The sequence below is a fragment of the Mus pahari genome, chromosome 10, assembly GCF_900095145.1.
Source record: "Mus pahari chromosome 10, PAHARI_EIJ_v1.1, whole genome shotgun sequence".
In the NCBI taxonomy this organism is placed as follows: Eukaryota; Metazoa; Chordata; class Mammalia; order Rodentia; family Muridae; genus Mus; species Mus pahari.
This window is the reverse complement of record NC_034599.1, coordinates 23,923,349-23,934,318: the sequence shown is the minus strand read 5'-3', so window position 1 is coordinate 23,934,318 and position 10,970 is coordinate 23,923,349. Positions and strand designations below refer to the sequence as shown.

The window sequence follows — 10,970 nt, the reverse complement described above, 5'->3', positions numbered from 1 at the left end:
GATGGAACATTGTTATGGTGTGAAAAGAAGCAGGAGAGGGCCTGGTGCAGAAGGGATCAGAGGTATAAAAATGGAAGAAAAAATAAGGAGAGAACTGACAGTCAGTAGCAGGATGGGGATACCGTGACACAGAGAGTAGAAACCCTCAGCTATGAATACTAAGTGTGTGCTTGCTCTTTTGACTTAAGCAAAGACACATAGCTCATGTATCAAACTGTGTTCCTTTTCCTCAGGGGATACTGAGTCATGGAAGCACTGGGTTGACCAATACGGATACCAATGTCAAAATTTTAGCTTCAGGACTTTTTCTGAAAAGTACCTTGTGCTGAGAAATGACCTGAAATTCTTTACCCATGCTCCACTGAGCTCCCACGTTGCCATGGCCCACACCCCTCAGCTTGATCTGTGCGAAGCCTAGAGAGATCTAGTGGCTGAAAGTAAAAACAAAAGAAAATAAACACACCCGAATGCTAAGAAGCAATGGGAAAGAGTGTGCATGATGGATGCGGTCCAAGACAACATACCTACTGGAAAGGATCCACTGAAAGACAGCTTGCTGAGAACAAATGATTTTTTTTAAATTTATTATCCATCCCTTCATAAATGCAACATGGATTATCCTCCTTCATAATGGAGGAGAAGCTGGAATTAGGTGGGAAGGAAATGATGTTTTAGAAATGGCAACCTGGGAAGCCTGGGGCATAGTAGCCATTTATTGTACTTCTGTGTATCAGGTCAGGCTGTGAATGATAATTAATCCAGTGGCACCACCATTCAAGAGCAAGTACACATCATCAATACCACCCATGGCAAAAGAGGCATCCTTCAGTGGAAGGAAACAGCGGGGATGGTAAGAAAGGATGGTGACACTGGGAGGAACCTAGGCAATGTTTTAGGAAATGTTTGATTTTAATTCATCAAATGTCAACAAATAATTGAGAACTTGGTGCTTGAGCTGAATGTTTTGTTGTTTGTAAGTAGCAAAGTTATTTGATAGTCATAGAAGTGAAGAGTCCTCTCTCTCTCTCTCTCTCTCTCTCTCTCTCTCTCTCTCTCTCTGTATGTGTGTGTGTGTGTGTGTGTGTGTGTGTGTGTGTGGTGTGTGTGTGTAAGAGGAAAAGGGGTGAGGGAGACAGGTGGGTCCCTACTCATATTCCTGATCACACTGACTCTCCAAAGTCTAAAACACATAACTGCTTCATTTTTTCCCATTGCAGGATTTCTAAGGGACATCCTAATGAAGAGTCCCCTAAAAGTTACAAATTTCTTCAAACTTTATTGATACACTGCACAATCACAACCATCTTGTATTCATCCTGAATTAGAAAAGGTTACAACTACAATGTAACATGCACAAAATTCAGGTAGTATATTCACCCTCAATACAATGATTGACAGAAATCAAGTCTTCATTGATTTTTGAAGGAAAAAAAAATAAGGAAGTAAAAGAAAAAGAACTTTTAAAGGCTGACAAAGTTATATTCTTGTATCATGTGATAAAATTTTAAAGCATCTGAACATAGATTTGTTTTGAGAATAATTGTGAAAATGGGTACACCCATTATCCAATACATCTATTAACGGCACCATTGATAATCATATAAGGTTTTTTTTTTTAATCTAGAGGACTCTGAACTTGACAGATACAGTTTCGTACACCCACACGTTCCTCACAATTGCACTTTACATGTCACGAAAATTTCTGAATGATTAAAAATGTTCCTCTTCACTAACACAAGGGCAGCTATTACTTACCATTGTTATTATTGAGATTCTTATTCTCTGCCAAATAACCTAGGATGGAGCCCCACAAAGATTGTGGGAAGCTCTCAATCTTTCCTTCTCCACCTAGTGGTGTGGAACATCCATGTGCCTAGAGAGGGCACCACTCCGGGGAGGAGGGGCAGCAAGTCCCTTCCAAAGTGCTGGAAATTGGGTTTAGCTGACTACTTTAACTGTGAAGACAATGGCATCTAATTACGTCCACTCCACATTCTTTTGGCCTCCGTATTCGGCACCTGAAGGCTAAATTGCACGGGTTCTGCTTTATCTTTTTGCCACATTTGTAATTGCAAACCTATTTCTTCTTCCTTTCATTTACTTCTCTTCTCTTGGGTAAGAAATGAGGGAAATGAGCCTGGCGTTTTTATTTGTTTGCTTGCTGTGTGGTCATTAGAAGTTCTAATCATACGGTACCCTGTACAGACTTGCCCTTCTCTTTGAACACCTGTGAGGTGCTACTGCAGCTACTTAAACGTATTTGTCTTGAAAGAAAGAGAGACCAAAGCTTTGGATAATAAGGGGGAACGCAATTGGACATGAGGATTTCTAGGAATAAGGATTATAACAAAGAAAACCCAAATATTCTTGCTGTTGGAGAAAAATACATTTTTGCCCCCAAAAATTAAAATTAAGAATTATGTTGCTTCCTCTAATTCCAACAAGAGTAGCTCTGGAGGGGAAAGGGGTATTCTGGGTATTGTCAAACCAATTTTTTTTTTTTTTTTTGATCCTGGTAAAAACTCAGGATCAAATTGGGGGCAGATATTCCCTCAAATATTCATAAGCTATTCCTCTCCCACTGTCTTATGGGGCTGGTAATAGCCATACAGGCTACGAAGAGCATGTGTTCTTTGTCCCTGGAAGCATCAATCAAATCATTTGTATTAAATTTCCAACTGTTCTTTATCCAGTGCCTGTGATAAACTCTCTGGGATCCAGTGTCCATTTGTGGGGTTGGGGTGGGGTTTTGATCTTTTGATATTCTTCCTATTGTAGGTTGCTATTCCTTCTTGCTGAGGACAACTTGACCAGGTAGATATAGAAAGAAATCGTTAAAACGCAGCCTCAGTTTTGAGGGTCCGAGAAATCTTAGACCAAACTTATGAACGTATTTTGAGAACTAACTTCCCAACCTGTGAACAACAGCCCAAAGCAGTGTAAGGACAGGCATGAGCCATCTTGGTGACATATAGATGTCCGTTTCCATCTGTTGAACACAACTTAGCCCACAGCAGAAAAGCCACATACCTAGCTCTCTGCACCAGAGCTGTATATGCTTTGACAACTAATCCACTACATCTCCAACCTAACCCGTGAGAACAAAAAAGAAAATCCAAACACCCTTGATTAACCTTGCAGATGACTATATCAGGCACTTGACATTAAACTACTCAAAAAACAGGCTTTGCCAAAGGCAGAACACTAGCACTTTCATTGGCATACTTTGGTGGAAGAACAAATTAGCATTGGTTTGGGAAGGGAAGAAGTTTTAGAATAACTACCTTTGCTGACTTCCTTTTACCTAATCTCTTGATAACCTGTATTTGGTTTTCACTTAGAAAACCTACAACATTTTACCAACTTAGACTAATGTGATTCCTTTTTCCTAACCTTATACCTTCCTCATACCCACCCTTGGCAAGCTAAACAAATCTGTCTAGAGGGCCTGATTGGTCCACTCTTCATGTATACGGTTGGAAAGGCATATGTAAGTGTGTATGTGGTTTATAGGAAGCAGCTGCAGTCCTGTCAGGTCCCGTCGCATGAAGTCATCCTTACCAAAGTCACTCACATAACAAGAGCGGGGACACGTTTGCTGTGAGGAAGTCACTTTTATATCTGGTACGTAGTTGCCTTTAGTCATTTCTACTTGACTTTTGCTTTTTTTTTTTTTTCCCAGACAGAGGAGGATTGACTGCAGCATGTGTTTCCTTCGGAAGTTTGGGTGGAGTAGGTAACCACCACAGAAATTTCTAGCATCCAGTGAAAGTAGGCACAGCAGAGATGCAGGATGACCCTGAGTCCATACTCAACTGGGGGTTTTGATGATCTGCTTGCACAAGGTAGTGAAGAGCAATTTGGGCTTGTCCATTTCAAGCAGCACATCACCCAACACTTTTCAGTTTCCATGGCATCCACATTTCCTTTTCTCCAAAACAACAACTGTAGTATTAGTAGAAAACGCAAATGCCATGTTTATGTCTCATACAATGCTTGACACCAACCCAATCCCAGGTGCTGAGCGTAGTGACAGATCTGAAATTCATATATCCGACCTGTAATTCTGACTTTGTGCCTGCTCCTGATTGCTTCTGGAAGTTGGAATAAATAGACTGTTTTTGGCACATCATTTATGCTCCCAGAGTCTCATTCTTGGCAGCTCACTAGGAAATGCAGATGTCTGTTTACAGCTGGCAAGAAGAGTATTAATTTTGTTCACCCCAGCTCTATCTCTTATGACAGTGCTGAGCTTTTTATATGCCAAGGAAGCCTGCATTTGTATATATGTGAATATGTATACACAGGTATATATGTCCCTACTGTGGGTATTGTATTTGTACGGCCATAGTGCCACAGAGTGGGCAGTTATACTGCAACAAGTGTTCAGTTAAACTCTAAGGGAAGTGAACTCTAACAGAGCCCACAGTCATTTAGTTTTTAGAGGTGGACCTGCAAAGGGTCCCTGAGGGAGGCAGGACCTGTCTTTAAGAAAGTCACTGCTGGTGCTCCTTCTCAACTTCTCAGTAAGCCAGTTCCTCCAGAAAGCCCCTTGTGACCTTTAATGATGTTCGTTTGAACTGCAGGCTCCTTTGTTGGCTGGGCTCTTCTTTTCCCAAGAGTCAATGCTGAGAGGTGGAGTCAGATCTTCTTTGTACATGAGGCCTGCTTTGAACATAGGAATTTGGGGACATTTATCCCCAAAGCCTTGAGAGAGACAGCCCAGGAAAACAGTATTACTTACACTTCCCCTCTGTTTGCCATGTTGTGTTAATCAAGTGCTTGGAAATTAAGTCAGTAACTCAAGTGCCCTCAGCTCAGAAGAGCTTTCTGAAACAAATACCAGAGTTGTCAACACACACGCCATGTAATTGGCCTCCATCAGCCCTTTGCTGGATAATTTTCAAACAATTCAAATCAAAACTGGAGCAGTAGGGAGATGCTGAGCTCTGGTTATCACACTTTGGCTGATGGGCCACTGTCTTTACATTGAAGGGACAGATATATGGGGTTTTTTTTTGGGGGGGGTGAGGGGGATCAGGTTCTTTCTGCTAATGAAAGCCAGCCACAAAGAAGTTTCCCCAAGTTCCTGACATGTACTTTTCTTGAAAGGCTGAGAGAAGCACGGGGTTGGTACCTTAATTTTCCAGCTGTTAAAGGAGAAATGCAGCATAATCAAGGCTTTTCCAGGGCTGACCTGCCTCCTGAGAAGGTGGCTCAGGGAAAAGCCTCTCTGAAAATCATGACTGACTGATCTGTAGATTGCTACTTTGGTCCATCTGTTCACAAGGTCTAATTTGGGTGGATGGGTTACTGCATTCCCAAGGATCCATGACACAGGAAATTGTTCTTCTTGGTAGTTAGTTAGCCTGCGAGATCACTGGCTTTCACATAAGAAGTTGCTAGGCAATTTTGAAGGTGGAAATGTCTATTGATGGTAGTGGAGATGTGGAGATAGTGGCATACACACAATATGATTAGAGATTAATATGGGATGAATTGATAGTGTGTAATGGGAAGAGGAAGAGAATGATTAGTTAAACAGAGCAAATAGATTATAAGAGAGAAAGACAGGTTATGTAGAACTAGATGGAGCTACAAATCAATTGAGTAACTGGATAATAGTATGATTGCTTTGATAGCTTGATATAATTAGCCAGCTATTGATCAGTTTTTTTATGAGTTGCAACAGTATTTTAAGGGAAGTACTACCCTAAATAGACTTCCCTCATTTGTTTACTTGACTCCTAAATTTGTAGTATTGGGTACATACATATGGTCTCAATTCTGTAAATCTTACAGCTAGTGGAAAAAAAGCAGTTAGAGGAGAATGGCCAGAGAAGATGGAAAATTTTTACATATGTATGTATGTGCGTACACATTTAAGGATGCAGTTAGACAATTTCTTAGAAAGAAAAGATGTGAAGCCTAACAGGATAGGTGCTATTAGCATGGGGATAAGGATATGCACTTTTTAAAACTTTCTTATTGCAAGCTTAAAGGACAAAGAAAAGAAGACGTGTAGATGCAACTCTTATTGTGTATTGCATTGTGAGCCAAGGTGTACCTTCAGGGTTCTTGTCATGGGACATTTTTTAGCCCATCTTTATTTTTATGGGGTGTGTGTGTGTGTGTGTGTGTGTGTGTGTGTTAATGGTGGTAAGATGAGAAGTAGAGAAAAGGAAGGCCAAGGTAGCAAAAATAGATTCCATTTAGGGGTGCCAATGAGTGATTACCCTACCCTTGGTAGGACCCTGCCCAATCCAACCCCCAACCCCATTCATTCAAAAAAGAAAGCAAGAAAGAAAGAAATCAAATAAAAGTGAAAATCCCAGAAATCAAACCCAAAAGCAATAGTCAAAAAGAACAAAAAATAAACAAAAAGAAGCCCAGCCCAAACTGGTTTGCCCTCCGCAGTGTAGATTAAAGTCTGTGATATGGAGAAGCAGGCGACACTCAGAGGACCTATGGTTTCTTATCAAAACTTGATGAAGAAGTGGGCAAAGAAGGTCCCCGAGAGCCAGAGACAAGCCAGTGCTCTAGAGGCCGAGTTTACACCATCAATCACTGCTCCAGGCCCTGTGTAGGAGAAAAAGAGACAGGTTCATTAGCACGTATTCTATAGGGCACCATATTCACCCCCTGACAAGCAAATGCAAGTCATGCTTCTCTATGGCAATCATCCCAAGTCCCACCCCTTCCCGCTGATTCTAAGTTTACAGATTCAGAAAATGCCCAGTAGGAAGATGGAACACTAAAGTGGGGAGTTTATAGGTTGCCTTGACTACTACCACCTCCTCTGAAAACTTGAGAATCAAAAATATGACAGAGTGAGTTGATGACAGTCACATAAGTACATAAGCCCAAGATCCCGGCAACAGACAGGGCTCCACACTAAGCTACTAAGCTTCGGCAGGATGGACCCCCTCAGTGCCTGTAGAATTCCCCTTTCCATGGAAATGGATTCAAGTATAGACGGTGTTCATCTGGAACTAGACAGGCATGGGCAAGAACCAGAGGGTCCCCAGGGTGAGAAGCAAGCGTGCAGAAGAGATAAATAGAGATCTTTTGTAATAAAAGTCTAGATGGTGACTTCCTCCTCTGTCTATGCAATCTGGGTATTGGGAGGCCCTTCTCAGCGCTGTTAAAAGATGGTAACCAAAAACTGTGAATAGGTATGTCTCAGCCACCAGTGCTGGCTCTGATATATCCACAAAACTCTGCATCCCCAGAACAAACTCTCACCCTATGGGTGGCTTAGCTCGAAGGAATTCTCTTCTGTTTTCTTTCATTTTTTTTTTTTTTTCTCCTTCCTCTGGCCCTACAGAATCACATACATTCCACAGGCAAATAAAACCCCGGAGTCCTGAATCAGGCTCTTTCACCATGTTTCAGAAAGAGAAACTATTACCTGTGCTTATGGCCACTTGCCTAAGTTCAAAGGTACCCGGGAATGAGTTGAACCCTGTCTCTTGAGCTCTTCCATGAGCTCCATTTGCAAACACTTGGAGTTATAAGAAAGACTCTCCTCAACAGCTCACAAGCAAATGTACCCCAGGAAATGCAACATTGTACATCATCAAAGGACTGAAAGCCACAGAGGTGCCTCCAATGGATCAGAGACAAAAGGCAAGGATAAACAGACAGACAGTACAGCTCTCAGCACATCTCCTCCACCAACAACTCAATGGGCTCTTCATTGCCTCTTTTGGGAAGCAAAATGACCTGTCAGGAGAGCTTTTTAAAAAGCCAAGGATCTTCTTGGACCAGAACCAAGTCATTGACTTGTCTATCAATCTATGTCATAGCCTTGCCTACGCAGGGGTAAGTTCAGATCTGTTCTTATGAATGTCTAAGATTAATTTAGCAATGTGAATGTAGCTCTTCCTTTCTCAAGAATTTTAAAACATGTAAATTTCCCCTTAACTTGCAATGTATGCAATATTTTTATAGACTAAAATATGATATTTATTTGATGATAGCTTGAAATTTGGCTAGTTCTCTTCTGTATGTTTACTATGGAATATTCAAATACATCAGCAGTAGCCAGATTATCATAGTGCTATATAACCTATGGGGACCAAAAATATTATAAAATTAACCTGATTCTGGGGTGTCTAGCAATGTCAACACATGTCCTCATTTATAGTATTTGTCTATAAAATGTAATACATTTGAAAATGTTTAAGTTGAAAATCAGTGTAATTCTCATATTGTGTTCTGGATGTGACAGGAATGGGCAGAATCTTTCAATATAGTCTGAGATGACCACAAACCTGTGATTCACCTGCTACAAATAAATAGGTTTATAATAAATGAAACAATTCAGATTTGTAAGGCTCCCATGTTTCCTTACATGTTTCTCCCTAAGCTGGTGTCACTATAACACACAGCTAGACCTCAGCACCTTTAGGATCCTGTCCCAGAAATCACTATATATACCAAAATCTGCAGATGCTCAAGAATTAAACATTCTCCCGTATACTTTAAATTAGTACTAGATTATTTGTGAAATGTAATTCTATGTAAATAGCTGATACACCGCTTACAGAATAACAGCAAGAAAGAGGTGTATTTATTCAATATAGATATTTTCTTCATTGCTTCTCATTTTCTTCATTGTTGTCATCTTCCTCCTCTCCTTCTTCCTATTCTTCTTTCATGTTCTTCATCTTCTTCCTCATTCTCTTTTTCTTGTCCTGAGGTTTGGCCTTTGCATATGCTAGGCAACTACTCTACTACTAAGCAGCAGTTCAGTGTGAACATACAATTTTCAATGTGCATTCAGTTGAATCTACAAATACAGAATTTATCGACACTGAAGAATAGTCACATGCACATATACTTTTGTTTAAAAGTATATTTGATTATATATATGCATATATATATAAAATCAAACATATATTATATATAAGACTAATCATACATGTTCATATATACAAACATATGTATACTTGTGCTTAGCTCATTTACTGTGTTGATTTTAACTTGGAAAACAACTGAACCCCATGTTCCACTCTCAAGAAAGGGGTGGTTAGTGTGGAAGGCAGCAGGTGTGTAAGCCTTTTGGGGAATGTCTGTCATGATGAGGTGGATCTAGTTGAAGCAAACCTTAAAAGAGGAAGAGATGGAGACAAAAGGATGTGCAACCCTGCAACCCTAAAGAAAAAATATGTTTCCAGTGATGTGAGTGAGATGCTTTGGAATCACTGGATAGAGGGCTAAAACCATGGTTTTAGGGTTTCCCCCCCTCTTTTGAATATTCCAGAGTAGAAACCATGAGGATACCTTAGTAAATCCACTGGTTGCTTTACATGCTGAAGATAATAAAAATGGTATAAATGTATCATGTTCTATATGGCTCAAGCATGAGCCAACAGGTTAAGCATATTTAAATTCTTTTACTATTAAAACAAACCCTAAAGTATATTGTCATTTCCAATTCATAAACTGATGAAGTAAGGAACGGAACAGTTACACATCTTGCCTAGGGTCATACAATCTGTACACCTGGAGCTGAAATAGACCCAGTTACTGTCCACAAAGTCTGTGCCTTGCTTCTGACAGCCCTTCTTACTCTCTGATGAAAAAGACTCTTTATGTGTCCAGGTATCTCAGCACCATAGGAAGAAGGGAGTAACTGACTAGGAACTAGATTATATGCCTCAGAGCTCACTAGCAGAGTGCTGCTTTTTTTTTTTTTTTTTTTTTTTTTGAGCTTTGGGTCTCCCATCTGCAAATAGAAAAGAGGTAATGTGTGGTAGGCTGTAAGGCTCCATTTCTGATTTTTGAGTCTATGGAGACCCTTCCTCTGGTGCTAGGAGGGACAGCTGAGAAGCAGCCAGAGAGCCTTCAGTAGGGACTACAAGCACTGTCCTGTGGCTTTTGATACCCTTGTATGACTGTCCCCTGCTAAGACAGCGAGAGGATTAGTAACATGCCTAGACCTTACCACTTTCCTCCATTTTTGGCCCCAATTTCAATTCAGCTCCAGGGAGCTGCTTCTCTATTTAACAAGCAAGACAAGCACCTGCTTGGTGTATCATGTGATATCATAATTTACAACGAAAGCGCCTTTGGTTAATCAGTCAATGAAAAGTGGGTATTGCAGCCCAATAATTAATCTAATCCACCATGATACAGATTAAAACCAACATTTTTTTTCTTTTCTCATACAAATCCTGGACACATCTGAGATTTGGCTGCTGGTCCAAATAGGAAGAATGGTGCTCTACAGGATGGCTCTGAGGTTTTGTTGCAGAGCAGGCAGGCAGTGGCTCACATCCATGTACCTCTATGTTGGAGGGCTGTGAACCGAAAAGCATCTGCAATGAGCTGCTTCTTAAATTCGGTTCTTACAGCAACACTGCTTGACTAAGAATATAATATTTAAAAAAATAAATGCCAGAATTGGGTAACTCCTTCTAGGCTCCTATATGTCACAGTCAGTTTGCTGATTTAAGTAACTGTTTCCTTGTGGCATAATATGGAAACAAAGGGATTGATATTGTTTAATCAACATGGAATGTATACACCTGGGATGTGTTTAGGCAAACCTTAATACTTTAAGATTGAGTTGGCTTTTGCATATACACATAGTTCAGTGAATCTGTTGAGTGAATCTATGCTTCAGGGAGCTGGATAAATTCCCTCACTCTGAGTTTGGTCATGGCTGCACAGGCATCTCCAGAGTCCTAAACCTTCGCTTAAATTCTGGCTTCTCCAGACACAGGCAACTAACACCAGTTTTAGCATTAACAAATGTGATAAACAATTGAACTGATGTTAAGATTTTTTTCTATGTTAGACTGATTATTAGTGGAAATAGCCTGGAAATGAGTTTTCATCTAAAACCAAGACTATATGGTTTGGAAGAAGGAAGAAGAAGAAGAAGAAGAAGAAGAAGAAGAAGAAGAAGAAGAAGAAGAAGAAGAAGAAGAAGAAGAAGAAGAAGAAGAAGAAGAAGAAGA

At 40.3% G+C, this 10,970-nt stretch overlaps 1 protein-coding gene across 3 annotated transcripts in view; it reads right to left on the bottom strand.

The window, feature by feature from the left end:
• Positions 1 to 2,482: 2,482 nt before the first annotated feature.
• Opcml (opioid binding protein/cell adhesion molecule like) overlaps positions 2,483 to 10,970 on the bottom strand; it is a 1,129,626-nt gene continuing 1,121,138 nt past the window's right edge. For all 3 annotated transcript variants that reach the window (XM_029542772.1, XM_021206945.2, XM_021206946.2), the window contains one exon: positions 2,483 to 6,579. In XM_029542772.1, the coding sequence (XP_029398632.1) occupies positions 6,479 to 6,579 (101 nt within the window). In that variant the 3' untranslated portion in view covers positions 2,483 to 6,478. The remainder of the gene's footprint in view (positions 6,580 to 10,970) is intronic.